This window comes from Mauremys reevesii, linkage group 1 (assembly GCF_016161935.1).
Source record: "Mauremys reevesii isolate NIE-2019 linkage group 1, ASM1616193v1, whole genome shotgun sequence".
NCBI lineage: Eukaryota > Metazoa > Chordata > Testudines > Geoemydidae > Mauremys > Mauremys reevesii.
In genome coordinates, this window is record NC_052623.1 from 297586579 (window position 1) to 297607570 (window position 20992).

The 20992-nt window shown below is 41.1% G+C and overlaps 1 protein-coding gene across 11 annotated transcripts in view; it reads left to right on the forward strand.

Moving 5' to 3' along the window:
- The window catches only part of GRIP1 (glutamate receptor interacting protein 1), a 536924-nt gene that overhangs the window by 335332 nt on the left and 180600 nt on the right, over window positions 1-20992 (forward strand). For all 11 annotated transcript variants that reach the window (XM_039501819.1, XM_039501812.1, XM_039501825.1 and 8 more), the window contains one exon: window positions 19515-19595. In XM_039501819.1, the coding sequence (XP_039357753.1) occupies window positions 19515-19595 (81 nt within the window). The remainder of the gene's footprint in view (window positions 1-19514; window positions 19596-20992) is intronic.

Below are 20992 nucleotides of genomic sequence, written 5' to 3' on the forward strand. Positions count from 1 at the left end.
GTCAAGTAAGTAGTGTCTCATTGCTGACTGTGCGAAAGGCCATTGACATATCTAGGCCATCTGGCCTTTGTCTGTTACTCTGAGGAGATCATTGACCACTGTGATTAATGTTATTCCATTCCACAGCCCAGCCCAATTGAGGATCCAAAAATTATAGGATGTCAGCTGTTGCCAAAATTGGCTGGCCACCACTTTTTTCCAATGACCTTACCTAGAAAGGGAATGTTAGAGACTAGCTGTTACCTCACAAGGTTGTTGCTGTGAATTGTTGTTTTGCACAGATATTGCACTGTTTTGCAATATGAAGTTCTGAAAGAAAATAATATCCTCTCATCTGCTTCAGACCCATATTCCCAGTGAGTGTGTGTGATTTTTCTGATTATCAACATCATATGTTATTAAATTTCCTATCTGCCACCAATCTGTGAAAATGGAACTGCAGTAATGTTACATCTGAATTGTTTTTTTTCTGCTTACTCAGAGGCAAAAAAGCAAATTCAGGTTTAGGCCCTTTATGCGCACGCACAGAGTGGGGATAAACAGCAAACGGCGGCTTGGTCCTTTTACAGGCTTGTATGAAGAGAAAGTTCTTGCTCCCATGATCTAAAAATCTAAATAAACATACTGGTAACAGAGGCGTGAAGGAAGAGGGAAGCCATAAAAATATAAAATAGAATATAAACTGTTGCCTATAAATTCCAGTTCCTGTTTAAGCTATTGATTTAACAGTTTGCAGGCACTCCATACACTGAAATAGTGAGGGTCATCGAGAGGCACTGTTTATAGGATAGGGTGTGAATACATGATCTTAGTGGTTGTGAACAGATATGGGAGAAATCCTGATTCTGGCAGACATAATATGCTCGAAAAAAACGACTGTGTCCAGGGGAGGCTCCAGGCACCAGCACACCAAGTGCGTGCTTGGGGCGGCAAGCCACTGGGGGCGCTCTGCCGGTTGCCGTGAGGGCGGCAGGCAGGCTGCCTTCGGCGGCATGCCTGCGGAGGGTCCGCTGGTCCCGCAGCTTCGGAGGTCCGCCGAAGCTGCGGGACCAGTGGACCCACTGCAGGCAAGCCGCTGAAGGCAGCCTGCCTGCCATGCTTTAGGCGGCAAAATGCCTAGAGCCGCCCCTGATTGTGTCTAAGTTATATATAGCTATGTCCATAGCTGCTCAGAGTATAGTAGCAAGTATGTTGCTTCCATGGAGAAAAACCCAAAGAAGAACTAGGATTTGCTCTTAAATAGTTGCTACTCATTTTATAGCATCCCGTGTCCATTCCGTGCATTCATACCATTTTACCGCCTTGATTTAGCTTCAAGATCTGATGCACAGTTGGCTGGTATAATGTTAGTCTTTAGTACAGTCTTCCTCAGACTCTCAGCCTCTTACTTGTTAACAGATTTAAAAGAGTGTGGATTTGTGTAGGCAACCCTCAGAGAAGGAAAACATGTTACTGCCCTCTAATTGGAGTACTTTGAGATGGTTGTCTGCCCAACCAGCCTCCATCCCCGTGTATTTGGTGTCCACATAGTGGGTTCTGAAGTAGTGAAAGGAGCTGAGGGGTTGGGCAGGGCTGCATATTCTTATACAACCTTGATCCTGAATGGTCAGTACCCTAAAGGAACTATGTGTGTGGTCCTGATAGCCCAAGCTTTCTAAAGGATTTTGGTGAAGACAAGAAGTGTGCAGGCATATCTGACAGCATGGAGGCACTCTTGCAGGCAACCATCTCTGAGAGCTCCCATTACAGGGAAGTAACCTTTTGGGCAGTATGTTGTTCACAAAGTTGTAACATGCAGCAAGTCTAAACCTCCTGTTGTAATGTTTCTATTGTCATTAAGATTGCTGTGCAGGAGAACAGATGAGAGGTAAAGGGGAAAAAAGAACAGAGAGTCTGCCTAATAGCCTAAGTTGCTTCCGGCTTTCTAGCTATTTGCCACTAAACTTCAGGCAATTTTTTCAATTAACCACAGAAGTATGTAATTGCATCTAAGAGACAAGGCAGGTGGAAGCTTTATACTTAGCAGCTTTGTATGCAAGCTAATAGAGAAGCTAGCAAACAGCCTCCCCATACCACTTATCAGCTTCCAGTACCTCAGATTTTACTCAGGTTATGTCTACACTACAGAGTTTTGTTGACAAAAGTTATGCCTCTTTAATTAAAGCACTTTAATTAAACCATTGTTGCATGTCCACACTATGCTCCTTCTAACGAAAGAGCGCATCCACACTAGCAGCTCTTGCATCAACACACAGAGCAGTGCACTATGGGTAGCTACCCCACTGTGCAACTGGCTGCAGGGTGCTTTGGGAAGGGTTTGCAATGCCTCATGGGGCAGGTACAGCATCAAATGATGCAGGTTTCTCAATCGCTTCGTTCCATGGGCATCCTACTAGATTGCCAGCCACTTTTCAACTGAAATGTGGGGGAGGTAGGGTGGGGGGAGTTTGTGTGACAGGGACCAGTGTGTGTTGGGGAAGTGACTATGTGGCATGCTGTCTCTTTATATTCAGACAGCAGCCTGAGCACCCAATCCGGGGGAGAGGGACGCTCCCCCCACCTCACCTCCCACCTCTCCTGGCTCTGCACAGCAGTTTCCCTCCTCCTCCCCCACAGCAACACTTCACTCTGCCTGCCTGCTGATTCCACATTAATAGTTCTGTGATTCCCTCAGAGTTCTCCCACAGCCTCCTTAGCTACCAGGAGCGGCATCCTCAGCAGTTCTGGGAGCTCTCCATGCTGAGGAGTGTCAAAGCTTCCCTGACTTTGAAAGGGGAGGGGCGCATGCCTGCAGGGCAGCCGAGTTCAAAACAGTGAGCAGAGTAGTCACAGCAGGCACTGTGGGATACTGGGGAAGGCCAGTTATGTCGACATAATGAATGACAGCATCTACACTGACCCTTTGTCGCTTTAACTGTGCCGCAAAATCTCTACACCTCTTATCGAGGTGGTTTTAGAGCACTGTACAGAAACAGCACTTGTTGCCCTGGTGAATGACTTTTTCTTATCCACAGAGAAGGAAATCACATCTGTACACTGTCTGCCGGACCTCTGGGAAATGTGCGGACCTCTGATACTTCTGATCTCCAAATACTTCTGTTCCACCCCCAAAAGCAACAGAGAAGGGTGAATGGAGATGCCCTGTAATAGCTGATGTCTTTCCTCTCAAACTGAGCCCAGAGAATCCTCATGGGGAGCTGTTCTTCCAACTCCTGTCCATGCCTACGAGTCCCACAAAGCTCAGTCCTCTGACCCTTGGTATTCAGCATCCACTAGGAGCATTGGTGAGACAATACAGGGTGAAGTGCCAGCAATACACGATCAGAGCAAGACTGAGGTGATGCTGGTAGGAAGAGGGAAGTTTAGTGGATGTGGAGCTGCTATGTACTAATCTAAGAATACTGATCTGTAATTTTATGAATACTGTATGTGACTTGATCAGTGAGGTGAAGTTACTGTATTGGGTTATTAGACTTTCCTATATGAATGCATTGGACTAGCTTAATAGAGGTCTGTTGGAAAAAACAAGAGGAAAGGAACATGATCCTCTAGATAAGAAGCCTCCCAACACTTGGGGGGCAGTTCCAAGACACTAGCTGAGCTGTTAGCAGTGAATATGACTTCCATGCTCTAGCCTGAAATTACACAGCTGTTTTGCAGAGTCCGGAAGCCAAGACCTGGCCCCAGTGATCCATACATTTGACATCTCATTTAGGTTGTTGCAATTCATTTGATCTAAGAATGAAGCTCTGAAAATTCCATCTGGTACAAAATGCAGCCCTTTTACTGTACTTAGACACATGGGCCACCATGAACACAATCTTTCTGTCCTCTGCTCTCTGTACAGACTTTTCACTGAATACAGTTTCAAGATTTCTGTCCTGGTAGTCAGAGCCCTCAATGGGATTAGCCCTAACTATCTGAGAGAGTAACTTCTTCTTCTGTGGCCATGACTACTACAGCTAGATTCCACAGGAAAAGTAAAGCTGTTGAGCAGTAGGAAGGGGCTTATGAATGCAGGAATCCAAACATTTAATGAAGCTAAACGTAGACTGGTGGAAGTCACTCCTGCAAGAGATAGAAATGACCACAAACCTCACTGCACTCAGAACTAAATGGAAAATTATTTGTCCATTTTAGCTTCCCCTTGACAAATTCTTTACACATACACACACGAAAAAGTCCTATATGCAAATCAAATGATATCTCCTACAGTCTGGGAAGGAAGAAAGACAGTGATTATTATATTTATTTTTAAACACTTGGTAGGTGGACAGATACTACAGTGAAATTGGGTCATATCCTATATGCAAATAGAGAGCGAGAGAGAGTGTGTTAAACTCTGGGCTCTCTTCATTTGACACTGCAGTGTCTCATAACTGGAATTAATAATATAGTCCTTTTGGAGGAAGAAGAAGACAAATTTTACCCATACATTGTAGGACTATGGCGTGTGTTGAGTACTTGGAATAGTTCAATTTCATGATGTTTGTTTTACAGTGATGCTCTTGTTCATGCCCCAGTGCTTTAGCCAGTCCATTCCTAATGGTTAAAAAAGCCTATTTGATCTTTTTTTGTAACCAGAGTTGCTCATGCGCATTGTTTGCTGTGTATGCTTTATCTTACTAAATTCAGGCTGTCAAGTTAAAGACGGTCTTTAGCAAAATCCTGTAGAATTTAGCACATGAATTGTTAGGAAAATAGTTACGCAGCTATATAACATTCAGAAGCTACATTTAGAATAATAGGGTTACATTTTAAATGCTAATCATACCATTCACTAGACAGGCCGACTGCTGCACAGTACTCTGTGGTGCTCCTTGACTTTGGACCATCGGCATAAATTAATTGCTTATAGGCCGGGGGTGGTGGGAATAGAAACACAGCTATGGAAATGGGTTACGGCTGCCAAATATCTGCATGCTGAGCCCATAAGCTAAATTAAACATACTGTTCTTTGTCAGTGTTACTATTGGACATAAAATATTATCGTGCTCTGGTGAGTCCCAGGGACTACCAGAGGACTGATTTGATCTGACAGAAAAACTACTATGGACTTTCCTGTATGTGGGGATTCACTTAAACAACTAGACAAACACAGTTCCTCAGGTTCTTATTTTTATGCATATGGGATAGTCCAAGCTCAAACAGAGATGGAGAAAGACAGGTGATTGATGGCTGAAAAGACTGTTGTAACCAGTCAAATTTAGCTGTGATTGTAATTTGTGTTGGCTCTCTGTGGATTTAGTCAAGATTTCAAGAAGGAACTAATGAATCAAAACAATATATGTGCCATTAAGAGTGTAAAACAAATCCTTAGCATTTACCAGCTCTAGACTGTATTGTTTTCCATATTGGGTAAGCAGTTACTAAGAGTGTGCACGTGTGAGGGATGAGAGAGGAATGATAGGGTATCATTGTAAGAATATGTTAATAGAAAGGAATCATTAAATGGTGGGGTAATTTACTGGTAAACGGATGAAATTAGGAAAGTAAAATTTAAGCCAAGTAACTGGAAAAACCTCCTGACAGTGGTGTGTATTATTACTATATATGCAGGAAAGAGTCTCCTAAGAGAAGAGATGGTATTCCCAACACTTGGGCATTTGCAATTAGACTGGAAAACTAATACAACAGACTTGCACTGGAAGAGATGGACTGGTGCTTTTCTATATCAAACTTCTATTATTCTATGATTTCTTGTTTCAGAAATTGCTATTTATGAATATTTTTAACAGCTTTGTGAGTATAAATGTTCTAGCACTCTATTTAAAATATATTTTTAGACTGAGTCCAAAATGCTCAAACTGGGTGCTGTAAATTAGGTTCCCAAATCCATGTAAGTAAAAGTGGTTTGATTTTTTTACAGGTACTGACACCTGCAGCTTCAGTTGACTTCAGAAGGATTTGTGGGTGCTCACTACTTCCAAAAGTCTGGCTACTTTTATTTATATTCATTTAGGAGCTTAACTTTAAGCTCCCAGATTTGAAAAGCTTGACCTGAGATTTGCACTATGCACGAGCTTAACTTTGCTCATGGTGAACAGACCTGTTTATTTCCATAGGATACTACAGTGCATAAAAGCTAAGCATGTGCATAAGTCTTTGCAGACTTATGGGGACATATGATCCCAGTTCTGGAAAGAATCTCTATTCAGGACAGCACTCATGCACATGTGTAACTTTTAAGCATGTGCTTACATGCCACAGATTTCAGTGGGATTTAAGCAGATGCCTAAATTCACTCAGAAATAGGGATGCTTTCCGGAATTGGGACCTAAGATAGGAAAAGTGTTACTCCTGCTATTTATACAAGATCTAACTTGTCTGAGAATCTGAGATATTTTCCCGAGAATACCAAAGAATGGAATATTACTTTTTGTGATTGACCTGTTTGCTGGTTATCATATAGTAACATTAGATTTCTCCAAAAATAGATATGTTTAAAAATGTAGGGAAACTTTTGTTCTTCATCTTAGTTTTTTATTAAAGACGAAAACCATAAAATGTCTTGTTTACATGAAATTTTGCATACATATTGAACTTTGTATGTACTAGGAACAGGCCCTGTTGGATCTTTGTAGCCATTTTATTCAGTTTGTAAACTTGTAAGTCTCAATAAGCTTCTGTTTTATCTAGGTAACAATAGACAATACTGCCTATAGCTTAATTTAACACCTAAAAATAACATTGTTAATAATGAAAAATTGTTTTGCGTAGTGGCTAAAGCAGCTGCCTTATTGCAAAGATGTGTGCAAATTCACTTAAGATGGTTACTGACACTTATTTTTTCATTCCATCAATGTGATTATAGATGCATTATTGCTACAATTTTCTTTCACTTTTTGCTCAAAAAAGTATTTGATCCAAAATATTTTATGTAAAAAAAAAAAAAAGTTAGGAAAAAGATGACTAGGGTTGTAAGTTTATCATATTCCCCGAAATACAGTCCTCTCCCAATCACCTTGCTTTGGCCTTTGAGGTACAAAAATATAGCCAATAGACCCACCACAAGAGGCCTACCTGCAAGGAGCATGACCTCAAGTTCATATGGAGGAGAGGTGGCTCAACGGCATGAGAGGCAGTATAGCTCTAATCGCACAAAACCGAACACTCGTGACCTGCCCCCTGCCCCACCCCTTCCCTGAGGCCCCTTCCCTTCCCCATCCCTTCTCCAAGGCCCTGCCCACGCTCCCTCCATCGCTCGCTCTCCCTCACCCTCACTCAGTTTCACTGGGCTGGAGCAGGGAGTTAGGGTGCGGAAAGGGTTTCCGACCTGGGGCAGAGCGTTGTGGTGTGGAAGGTTTGGGGTGCGAGCTCCAGCTGGGCAGCGCTTAACTCAGGCGACTCCCGAAAGCGGCTGGCATGTCCGGCTCCTAGGCGGATGGGCCAGGGGGCTCTGCATGCTGCCCGCAGGCACCACCCCTGCAGCTCCCATCGGCGTTCAGGGCCCCCGGGGCTGCCCCTGTGCCTGGGAGCTGGAGACACCGGCTGCTTCTGGGAACCGTGCAGTCAGGGCAGTAATTGAAACAGCAGTTAGGTAAGATGCTGACTGACATAGGGAAACATTCAAAAGACACACCTTAGAATATAGATTCCTTCTCAGTTGATCCCTGCTATTGTTAACAAGGTTTGCATTTTAGGGTATCTATTTAGAACTTCCATTTCCTCTAGATTTTTCAGGTAACAGCAGTGGACCAAGACTGTTTTGCTCCATCTTTGCTTGGCCTAGGTAGTTGTGACCTTTTCTTTCAGTTCTGGATCTTGCCACAGTTACTTGTGCCTTTGTCACTTCCAGGTGAGATTAATGCAATGTGCTCTGCATTGGGCTACCTGTGTAGAGCTTTTAGCTAGCAAATAATGTGGCTGCCTGCTTAACTAATGGCAATTTTTCAGGAGCATACTACAACTGTGCACCGCAGACTGTGCTGGATTTCTGTTTGATTCGGGTGTTGGAATCTGTAAAGCCATTTATGGTTTGGGTCTTGTATACTGTATTTTATAAACTGGTAATCTCCCTATGCTCCATCCCAGCTGCTGAAATCAGCTTGGATTCTCTCACTGACAAATCCTTAAATATAAAAATCTAGAGACAGGCCATTTTTAGTGAAATTCCGTCAACTTTGGCATTCACTTCCCGTTGTTGGTCTGACAAAGCATGAGTGTTTGGCTTTAAGAACATGTTGCAAGTGCTGTTTACTCAAACTTTTACCTGAAGGGCTGAATATTTTGTGGGTTGGTGAGGCCTCTGGCTGAAAATGTGTCAGTTTGGTTTATTTTTTTAATGCATGTGGTTTTACATTATATGTGTACATTTCCCAGTGGCTGTGTTAAGAGCATTTTATACATTGAATAACCCATCACTAAAAATTACTGCTGCAGGCTGTAAATTTACACAGTATGATACCAACATACAATAAGTAAAATAATATAATAATCCCCTGCCTTGAAATTAATGTTGGATTTGAGAAAGCAAGCAACAAATTGTGTTTTCATATTATGAAGCAATGAGACAATAGGGTCTGTGTATACAGTTCTAATGATAGCTAGACCATGTTCAGTTCTGAAAACTTCAGGGCCAGAGAGATTGCAGACATATTGCAATGAATTCCAAGAGGAGCAACGATATCGATTAAGGAGTTGGAGGATTGATATATTGGGAAAGATTAAAAGTTACTTGTACATTTTTCTGAAGGACGTGGGAGCTGCCTATAATATTTTATGTGTATTACATGTCCACCTGTTTGATTGATTATGATATTATTTGGTATAGTATTACAAGGCAGTAATTCAGACATGAGTTAGACTGCAGGTAGACAGGAAAGTGGACAAATATTTCTGATAGCCCACTATTTATCAAGTCCTAAAACTTGGACAGAGGTGAACTCTGAGGAAGAGTCCGGTATGCCAGCTTGCTGACTTCTATTATATCCTGAAGCCAAGTCAAAAGTAAAAGGTCAGTCCTACTTTCCAAAGACACAGAAGTAAGAGATTAAATAACCTAATAAAAATATTTCCTTTTATCTCCATTCCAGTGCAGGATTAATGTTAGCTGCAGTAAATCATATGTTTTGCAGTCTACTTTTAAATGTCTCTAGTGATAGAGTCTCCATTGCTTGCCTTGGGAGTCTATTCTACAGGCTATAGCAAGTTGGCAAGTACTTCCTTTAGTCAGCCTACATTTTCTTTTCTTTTTAAAATGCCATCCTCTGTTACTCCCAGCCATATCCCCTGCCTCTGTGAAAACCTTAACAAACAAAACTACCTCCTGGCTGTTTATTCCTCCAACATACATGTAGATTGTTATATTACCATTTCATGCCCATTTTGCTGTTCAAACACAAATATATATAGTTTAAATGAGCCATAATAGAAAGGGGATAGAGATTTTTTTCTTAAATGGTAGGGTGACCAGATAGCAGGTGTAAAAAATCAGGACAGAGGGTGGGGGGTAATAGGAGCCTATATAAGAAAAAGCCCCCAAAATCGGGACTGTCCCTATAAAATCAGGACATCTGGTCACCCTATTAAATAGTTGCCTTTGTACGTAATTCCACTGTGACAATCATTCTCTCAACTGGCTTATATTATTTATTCATTTTCAAAACTGGCTTCTGTTTTCCTTGGCATGTTGTGTAAAAGGTACTCTCTCTCTCTCTCTCTCTCTCTCTCTCTCTCTCTCTCTCTCTCTCTCTCCCTCAGATATCTGGCAGATATAATGACAGTAGCAAAAGTGAATATGCTTGTTCTGCTTTGTTGTGCACATAGGGAAACCAGGGTTGGCTAGTTCTCCAGCACGTACTGCTAAAAAGATGATTATCCATATACAGCTATTTAGGGAAAATCCAATAGGTTTTAAAATAGCCTTGTGGCAGTTTCAATCACCACTTCCACTTTTTAAGTTCTAGGCAGCTGACCTGCAGGAAAAGCTCTAGCAGATATCCGAGGAAGCACAGAGGCCATCAGAATATGCGGAACCATTATATCCACCAGTACAGTAGACATATCCTTCAGTATCTGTACAGATCAAATATCCAGGAAACATTCTACTATCACATTTTAACTGCAGGAGGGTAGATGTAATAATAGATTACAAGAAAGTAAGATTATAGCAAACAATACAATCACAAAAAGGCTTTAGCAGGATGAGATGTTACCACACTACAAACCTGTTATTTTCCACCCCAATAAGTCATGAACAAAGACCATGGCTGCTCAGTCTCAGCAGGTCAATAAAAACCCAGCTGGAGGGGATCTGAGGTACAGCCGTAGGGAGAGGAAGTAGGTAAAGCAAGAGGAGGCCAAAGGCAATATTAAGGTTATTCAAATATAAACATTTATGAAAAAAAAACAATAGAGTAGCAAAGGTAAGTGCCTACTAGAGTGGGAGAAAGGAGGGCAAAGGAGAGGACTGCTCATCTCTCTCTACTCTAGTGTTAGGGTTATTATGGTGTCACAGTATTGACTCTGTAGTTAAGAGGTTACAAACTTGCCAGCATTTGAAAAAATGTCTAGGGACTTTTTTTTCACAAAAGCTTATGTTTTGGGGATCGCTAGCCACCAATGCCAAATGTTTTTGTGTGGGTTTTAATTAGTATATAAAATATCTTCGTTATCACACAGGATATAGTTTTCAGGTTGTGCTTTAAAAGGCTGCTGCACACATACTGTGATGTTGTATCAGTATGCAGTGCTTTGTCAAAACAATGCACCATGGCTGCTCTCTATGCATATGTTTTGCAAAACCAAATTGCAGCCAAAATACATTGTGATGGGAGGGCCAGAAAGGTCTGGCATTTGGATAAGCATCCTACAGTTAGGAATCTAACTGGGAATGATGGGATGAAGTTTAGAAAAGGAAAATTTAGGTTGAATATCAGGAAAAGCTTCCTGTCAGTGTGAGCTATTTCACTGAGGAATTTTCTTGTAAAAGATAGTGATAGAAGCTCCATCATTTGGGACTAGACTGGCCACAGCAGTATAAAATGCACTATGCAGCACAATCACGCATTGGTAAAGAGATGGAGTAGGTGATATAAGAAGTAATTTCCATCCCTAACTACTGCAAGTTCTCCTATTTCTAGCAGATGTGAATAAACTCCATGTACTTCATTTTTGTGTTCTGCACTGTACATCATGGCAGCTCAAGACACTGTTGTAGTATCCCACTTTACAACCTAAAATGAGGGTTAGCTTTAATGATTCAGTAATTATTCTATTTCATGCATTGGGTTTAATCTTCTAGCAAACATTTGACATTTTTACAAACGTAGAAAAATAAATATGTTTAGGACTTGAAGTAATCTCTGCTTGGTAGATTTAAAAACGTGTTATTGTAATAGGATTTCTTCATTATTAGAGAATTCATTGAAGGAGAGTTTCACTGTATGCCAGCAATTCCAGAGGCAATTTTACTATATCCAGTTGCCTTTTTACAGGCAATCTTAAAAAGATATGCATCTCCCATAGCGAAAGAACTGCACCTTTTGAGAATTAGGCCATTTCTATTCAGGTGCCTAAATATTGGTTATAGAGCTTAATTTTAGGCACCTACATTTTTTAGTGACTTTTATCTTTAGCCTACTTTTAGACAGTAAAATTCACTGGGTATTTTAGATATCAGTAGGAAGTTTAAGATACATAATTACAGAGTGCTGTAGCTTCCATTAGTTTAAGATTATCACTGGAATGGTTCTGTATTAAAGAACCAGACAATTCAGAACTCAGAGAATAGAAGAAAGATTTATTCAACTTTCTTTCACCTTATGTACGTCTTAGAGCACTAATAGTTATTTGCTGGGTGCTAATACTGTTTGAGAATGATGTCTGCAGATACAGCATGTGACAGTCGGCTAAGTGTAGGAGGAGGAATAATATATTCAGGATTTTTAAAACTCTCTTCCTCCTGTTTCTCCCAATATACACACACCCCAAAACTTCCAAATAAGTGGAAAATAGAAGGACTTAAGTTTTCTTAATGATGATTTCTAGAAGTTAAGGGTGAGAATCACAGAGTACAACAAAAAGTGAATAAAAATTTTTACATTCATATTTGTGCTATTTAGAGGTACAGTTCATTCATGACCATTCCGGCACTTAAAGTTTTGAATTTAAAGCTCTTTGGGTAAAATTTTAAAAATTGCATAAGTCCCATTTTTCAAAAGTGACTTAGGCACTTAGGAGCTGAAGTCTCATTGGAAGTCAGTGCCTCTTGAGCCACTTTTGAAAAATGAGACCCCTTTGCACCACTGGATGTAAAATGGCAGATCATTTTTTTTAATGGTTAAACTTTGCGTGACAAGTCTGAAAAAAGATAATATATGTGTGTAGTAGATTGTTGACATTGTGCTGTTCTATTAAACCTGTACATTCAGACAGTGTTCATTACTCAATGTTGAAAACATTTGGCCAGTACTGCATCTATTTTCTGCTGTTGTAGGCCATCAAACTCTCCAGTACAGATTGAGACATTGTGGTAACCCTGGTCAATCCATAATATTAGTTCTAATCTGGGCTCTTGCATTATTTAAAAGTAAATATTCCAAAATGTTCTTCATTCCAAGAACAGCCTCCTCCTAAATGTTTTTCTCAATGGCATTATTAGCAGGTGTTACTGTGCTGAAAATGTTGATGCCAAGAGTAACATCAAGAATCTGGATAGATTTTCTAAATACACAGTAATTCCTAGAAAATGTCAGGGCATTGTGGCATCACAAACTATTCCCACTTAGATACAGCAGTTTTTCATCCTCTCTAAACTATACTTTATATTTAACATGACATAGGGCTTTTAATTTCCAAAGCATGTTGCAAATATTAATTATACAAAATAGAATTCACTTTCTGTATAAGGCATACTGTTCTTGATTTCATCAGGTTGCTATGTAAAGTCGACCTTTTCAAAGATGTGACATTAGTATCCATGATTTGCACATGAATATTCCTACTTACACTGTGCAGGGTATTGCATACATGTTCTGAAGTTACTTTAATATGTTGTCATCCAGAATGTCTTCATTTCAACTAGGGATATATGGCTGCCATTGTCTTCAGTAGGATTACTCATAGTAGTAGGCGCTATCCTCAGTGGGCCCACTCTTCCTAAGCATCCTTCAACCTTTGGGCTTGTAAGAAATAGCAAAGTTTCTTTATTGCTGTGAAGGGCTCTAACCACAAGCTATGGATGTAACCAAATCGGTCCTAGCAACCCAGACTTCTAGCATTTAACAGCTGCCACAAATATGATACTCTGCAGAAAATGAGGGTTTTGGTTAAGGCTAAAGAACATACTCCCTTCTGGATCTGATGGCGGCAGAGCAGTAACAAACAGTAGAATTGCTAACCTAATGTTAGCTGGAGCTGACAGAGCAGAAGGAGTGTCATGTAGAGTGGAGTAAGATCTATGTTATTGCCTTTGTGTATCTGAATTCTGTTCCTGTTATGAATAATGCTCTTCATTATGAGTTTCAGGAATACTAGAGCTGTCATCCTGTGACTCAGATATATCAGCTCTAGGAATTCCAGAGACAGAAAATCTGAGGCATGTGCTCATTAATTTCAGTCATTTTTGACAAACTAACTTGTTTGGAGACATTGGAGTTTCAGCAGGTGTGGAAGAATTCTTAATAACTCAACACATCATCTTCACCTTCATACTGTGTCTTTAAAAATTACACCAGGATGAATACATTTTTGTACAGGCAAATATATGGATAAAGCATGTGTTTCTGTACTGTTCCCACACATACTACTCCACATAGAACAAGCAGCTACAAATATAGATCACTGCAATTTTCTGGTAGGTGCCCAAAATACACTGGGCCAACTTAAGGTGTAATGGCATAACACTATGCACCAGTGTTGGCGTTATATCCCAAACCCCATAGGCTAACAGAGGCTGAGGTTACATCAGAACTCATCATGATGAGAACCTTCAGGCACAATTCTGTTGTCAATTACTTTCACTGTCATCTGTTGTGACACATAAATAATGTTCTCTTAAGTTGATTGATGTTTTGAATGCCTGGACTGTACTGTGGAGGAGGTATCCTACAATCTTCCTCTTACTCATTGTCTTGTCATTGATTAGTAATTTTTTTTAAAGGAGGCTATCAAACTGAGTAGAATAAACACCAAAGATGTCATATAGTACATTCTCTCTCTCGCTCGCTTTCTTTTTTTTTTCCTTTCTTTTTTTTTGTCTAGGTACAGAAGCAGATACTTGAAATGGTGGGGAAGGGAACAAAGAAGCCCCCTATGTATGCATTGTACAGTGTATATGTTCATAGTAAGACATTATTACTTATGTAATAGTATTTATTATTTATATTGCAGTAGACTATAGGAGCCCCAGTTATGCATCAGGGCCATGTTGCACTAGGAATAATGTACAAACACAGAACTATATGATGGTCTCTGCCCCAGAGAGCTTATAATTTAATTATAAGACAGCAGATGGATGCTGAGAGAGAGACTGGGGAGCACAAAGAAACAATGAGACAGTGTTAATTAGAATGATAGGCAGTGCACACATTGCACCAGTTGCCTATACAATATGTAGTGGTTGTGGTGGTCACTATAAACTTTGCAACTAGATATTGTGGTCTTTGCCCTATAGTGCACAGGGAACCAGGAGGATCTCACTAATGTTAATTATGTACAAAATAAATCATTTGTAAAGATTTCAGTGGTGATACTGCTAGTGCTAATTAATTACTGTATATATGTATGTATTGGGCTTTGAAGGTGTAATGTGATGTAGTATATGTAATTACTATATTTTACTATTTGCAGCAATAATTTTAGAGAGGACAGGTAAAAGAATGAAGGCCATTCTGCTTAGAAATTTAAATAGTTCATATGTCCGTAATCTGAGAGACTTTTCCTCAAAGATTAGTTTTGCATTCTGGTCAGGAAAGATGTAAATGAAAACGTTCTGGTAACTTGCTCAATATTGTGTACAAACAACTACAAGAAATATGCAAGTTGTCTGTCTTCATAGCTATGCAAATTGAAACCTGATAGTTAACATGAGAAGCTTTTCCTGTAGTCATTAAGTTAAGGAATCTGCTGGCATAGCAATTACCACAGTACAACATAGTGACTTACTAAAAATTGTTTGTTTACCACAGACTGTGTAATCTCTCAGCCAGAGGAAATAAAAAAAAATTGATGCAATGAATGCAGGTCAAGGACTGCTTCTACAGAGCAATGCTAATCCCCACGTAGTAAAAATGAACACCTGCAGTATGGTCTCTCTAGAAATGGGAAAGAGCTAGTGAATTAAGAGGCAAAATTTGAAGTTGTGTATATGAAAGTGCTGCAGAAAAATGTTTTTGCTCCTCAGTAACAAAACACTTAGTTTAGTGTAACAGAAATTCATTAAAGGGTAGGAATATCTCCCTGTGAATGATAAATAATCAATATATATTTACATTCAGGATTATATCTAGATTATATTTATACTCCTGAATATAATCTAATCTTGATAATGGAATGCCTCCCTGCTGTGCCACGACTCCTCTCCATATAACAAGCCTTGAAATCCATCACCCTTTTACCTAATCTTTCATTATCAGGTAGGGAGATTATCTGTAGCTATTTACCCATTTAAATTTTTGGGACGTTGGCTAGAGGTGCAGTGGCTGAGTGGTTAAGGTGCTCGACTGCAATCCTGAAGGTTCAAGTTTCACTCAATCTCACACTGAAAAGCCACCTCCAGTTTAACCTGCTGCAAAATGGGTACCTGATCGATTCAGTTAGAAAAGTCAAAGCAGTCTGATGTGATGCTGGCCCCAAAGCTCTGTTGTGTGTACCGTTGGCTGTGAAACTGATGTGTCTTATCCACATCAGCTATATGAGCCACTGGTTCCAGGATACTTTGGCTAACTGGCTTCGCTTCTCTTCTCTTTTCTTCTCTTCATAGTGCAACCATCTGTCCTGCTTCTTCAAGGTGTCTGGCAACACAAAGTACATACTCAAATCTACCTGGGCACCTGTGAGCCCTGTAAACTTCACTTTGAGACCAGGACCCCCTAAAATGCAGTGGGGTACTGGGAAAATCCTGTTCTCACAGGAAATGTTAGTTGATTTACTTAGCTCTTTAGAAATAGGGTTTGAATGTCTACTTGTGAGAACTCCTCTTCCCTTTGTCCCCTCTCCAGTCTGCCTAAAGTGATCAATTTAAAATGAATATTTTAACAAGGCGCATCAGGACAGGATTGTTTTGTTCAATGGATATTTTTTGTCTACAAGTCCCCCTGTTCTGATATTGGTAGTAACCAAATGTCGTCGTCATTCATCAGATTATGTGAAACTACATGGATTATCTCTGTTCATTTCTTAATAGAGAAGTACCGCTGCCACGATAGTTACCATCACAATTGACATCTTGTAATAAGAAAGAGCTAAAGATTGCATGGATGGGTTATCTAAACTGCCCCCTATTGGGGTAGCCTGGGGAACCATGTACTGCCAGTAGCTGTGTGTTGCCTTTTCTGTGAATGAGAAAGATCAATCCACTTCTTTCATGAGCACTAACTTCTCTCTCCAGGCATGTTTTTCAAAATCCAAGAGGACTGTATCTCCTCATACAATAATATTAGCTTTACCAAAACTGTTTTTTGAAGGTGGAAAGATAGGTGGTGCTTCCTCCAAAGTCCAACTTTGTCTTAACATCGGCATGACTTAAATCCATTTCAGAATCCTGTCTGCCTCTCTCACTACATTCTATGTTTGTTATTGTCTTCGGCTTCACGCCAGCATACAGCGTAGCAGAGGCTATGTTATCTTTCTCATTATGATTATATTGTTCCATGGCAATGGGAGTTAATCTTACTGTAGTAGAAGCAATGATATCTTGCAGACCTGATACACTGAGATGCTTTTAATTTTTCGCTCCATTCCCTTCCAGGGGCATGGTTGTACAACAGCCTTTTACCTTGTTGCTAATGTTCAGAAGCTTTTCTTGTTACTGAGTCTGCCTTACTAAGTGGAATTTATTGTAGAAGATCTGTAGTTTGAAAAAAATGAACTGTTCTTTGTAGTGTCTTTTATCTGAGACCTGGTTTTAAATTATGCTGACCAAACCCTTATCTTATTTGAATAAAAATGAATGGTTTACCTTCTGATATAATTTTCTAATGGAGTCTGAGATTTTACATGTCACAAATACAGTAATCAGTAAAGAGAGAAAAAAATCTCAAGAGGGTCAGTTAGAAAGAAAAATTGATAGCCAAAAATATGTTTATATTATTCATCTACTGATTTTTGTTGCATCTCAAGATGTCACTGGATAACTTAGGCTTTGATTCCTTTAGCCATTGATCTGTATTTATGGACGGCTGTATGCATATGCTAAAAACTAATTGGTCCTTTCCAACTTAAAGAGAAAAAGTATGCAAATAGATATATTTGATAATGCATAAAGAGCTGTTCGAGAACCAGATTAAAGGACCCACAAAGTAGGATCTAATTCCCTTTTATTTTTTCTTTTGATTGAGGAAGTAAAGTAAACACTATCAATACTAGTGCCTAATTAACACATACAGTCCCTACTGAAGTCTTTCTCTGATGGTAATTTATATTTAAAGGTGCACTGTAAGCTGTTTTTTTCCCCATTGAGAAGGCTGCTATGGGGGAGCAGTAAGCAACTCATTTTTACCTGGTTCTGCCTTTAATGGATGGCCCATATGCCCTGCTAGCCAATCCCAGTGACTCAGAAGGATCAAGGTTTACACTACAGACCTATATTGGTATAACTACATTGCTCAGGGGTGTGGAAAATCCACACCCTGAATAACATAGTTTACCGACCTTCCCCTTCCCCACCCCGGTAGACAGTGCTAGGTTGACAGGAGAGCTTCTCCCATTGACATGAAGATCTCCCGTCAGCTTAGTAGCATCTTCACTAAAGCGCTACAGCAGCACATCTGCATCACTGTGCATGAAGACAAGCCCATTGCCAGTGGGTGCAGTGTCGTCCTTTGGGTAGGAAAGTGCTTGGCCAGGCTGAGTCTGGAAATGGTTGGCTGACACTCTCACAGATCACTGGCCACAACACAAGAGGGGTTTTCTGTGAGCAGAGCCCAAAATCAAAAAGAATGTCTTCTTACAGAGTCTCAAAATGATAAAGGCATAAAGCTTCTTGCAGCTAATGTGAATGGGAGGCCTCCCATTACTAGAGTCATTAAAGTGAGAGCAAGGGTTCTTAAAGTGAAAAGGGGAAAGTCCATATTTCCCAGAGTCCTTTTAAAGTAGAACAGTTAAAGTTTCTCATAGCCAGATACAGATAAAGGCTGCCTGCAATATGAGCTTTACACAGTGCTTTTCTCCTCTGTGACACAGCTAGAGTCTGCCATCTTTGTCCAAGAGAGAGAGGGAGTGTTCAAAAATGTTCATTCTTATACTTCCAATGTAGCCAGTGACGGCTCTTGTATTCAGAGAGAGTGCACTTTACTCACTGCCCTGGCTAGTATGCTAAAGACATTCTGTGCGTCCTTGTCATAGAATGGCTGGCCCCAGTAAATGAAGTAGGTCAAGCTCTCTCTGCCAGAGCAGGTGTCCCAGTTGGCCAGTTAAGAGGGTGGGGCAGCACCTGTGAGCTATAAAGGCCCAGGGAGAGATCAAGGGAGGTGAAGTGCCTGAAAGAAGCCAGGAAAGAGAGTCCCAGTGCAGACAAGTGAGAGCTGCCTGAGAACAGGGAACTGGAGGAGGTCCTGGAAGAGAAAAGAAGGTGTTCCTGGGGGAAGGCTGAAGGCAAGGAGAGCAGCAAGAGGGGTTTGCTGGCTGGTATCTCCAAGCCACAAAGGTAGGGGGAGAGGGCTGGAGAGGGATGAAGGCCGGAGGAGCAGTAGAGGGAGGTGTCTGCTGGCTCAGAGCTGGAGAGCTAGAGCTGTGGGCCGGAGAGGGCTGAAGGCAGGGAACCAGTGGAGGAGCTTACCCGCTGACCGCTCCAGGGCTTGAGAGCTGGACCCAGAGGAACCATGGGAGTAGAGTTGTACTCCAGTTGGAAAGGCGGGGGTGTCCGTCCTAATAAAAGGACAGGACAAGAGTGCACTCGAGTGTTGGGATGTGGTGAGGGACCCTGGGGTGGCGCTGGAGCGGAAGGGCTTGGTGAGGGACTGCGGCGCTTATATGTCGCATAGTATATATACTGTTTGGACTATGCTGGAGGAATTCTCATTAGTGGGACTTGTTTTGTTATGATTTATATAGATGGGACTTTTGTATTAAATGAACCCCACAAGGGCTATATTTATACTTGGAAAGATTCTTTGGACTATTCCTGGGGACTAAGAAGGAAGGAAACTGTTATGCCACAGCCTTCCTTACAAGGGTGCTCTGGGTGGAGCTGCTTTATGACAATCCTATTGGACTAATAGTGTTCCTGGTATGTTATCAAATTGTTCCTTTTTGTGGGAGAAGTAAATTGCTAGTTAAATCAGAAATTATGTTGAAATATATCACTTACAACATATTTGAAACTGAAACCTTCACTGTTTGTTTGTTTTCAGATGAGAGTCCCTATACTAAATCTGCAAACCAGACAAAACCACCTGAAGGAGCATTGGCTGTGAGGAGACAGAGCATCCCAGGTAGACCAGCTAGTTTAAATTTTAATTGCCCTTACCCCATTTTCACAACAATACGTTACAAGTTAGAGAAGTCAAATCATTTGTTAGTTTTATCAAGCGGTTTATGGTTTATTATATGGAGCGCTCTAGTGATGCGCTATATTTCGGTTGCCTCACATTTTCATTATAAAAAAAATTTTTAAATCTGCTTTTTACAAGTAATGTAATGCCCCCTTGGTTTGCATGAGCACTTTGACATTCGGGTCAAGGAGGTGCTTTTTGTTGTCCTCTTGAAAAATCTATTCAGACTGTCAGGGCCAGCTCCAGCGTTTTTGCTGCCCCAAGCAGGGGGAGGAGGGAGAGGGACTGAGGGACCCGCTGCCAAAGAGCTGGATGTGCCGCCCCTTTCTGTTGGCCACCCCAAGCACCTGCTTGCTGCGCTGGTGCCCGGAGCCGGCCCTGCAGACTGTCTAGGTAGGTGGCGAGTTGTGATCACTGCTTCTGATTGGCTAAGATTTGTATATGTCCCATATGATACCATCCCCACCCCAGCTGTCTTGTTTATCTCACCCATCGATCATGTCTTGTCTTTTAGATTGTAGACTCTGTGGGGCAGGGACTGTGATTCTCTATGTGTTCGTACTGCCCTAGCACGATGAGGCCTCAGTTAGGTTGACCCCGACTAGGCGCTACTGCAATATAAATGTTAAATAATAATGGTAATTGGGCCAAGTTATAAGGTGTTAGAAGCTGATATTTCCCATTAGTCTTTTGTTCAGCAGAGCTTGCTTCAGGCTAGCTGCTAAACTCATTCAACATTACATCAGCACTGTGCATACACGATGCTGGCATCTCACTCCAGCATGCCACGCAAAGCTGAACCTCCTCTAATGAGACACAGGCAAAATAAATGATGTGGCCACCCCCTCTCCCGACCACAATACCATTTGACCTCCTGGAAGATGCACAGTACTAGATACCAGATACCAGAAATTCAAGTCTCAGTTCTACTGACTAGTGTTACTAAATCTGTGACTTCACAGCCTTTATTATTGAGCAAGTCCTGATATTCCACAAAGAGGTTACGCAACCTGGGAATGGAACTCAGAGCTGTAATATGACAGACCCGAGTGCCACTGAGGGCAGGTCTACACTTAAAACACTGCATCAACGCAGCTGCGCCGCTGTAGCGCTTTAGTGAAGATGCTCCTACGCCAACAGGAGAGCTTCTGTCATTGGCTTAGTTAATCCACCTCCCCAAGAGGCAGTAGCTATGCTGATGGGAGAAGCTCTCCTGTCAGCATAGCTCTGTCTACATGGGGGGTTAGGGCAGTATAACTACATTGTTCAAGGGTGTTGAGTTTTCACCCCCCTGAGCAATGTAGTTATACCAATATAAGTCTGTAGTATAAACCTGG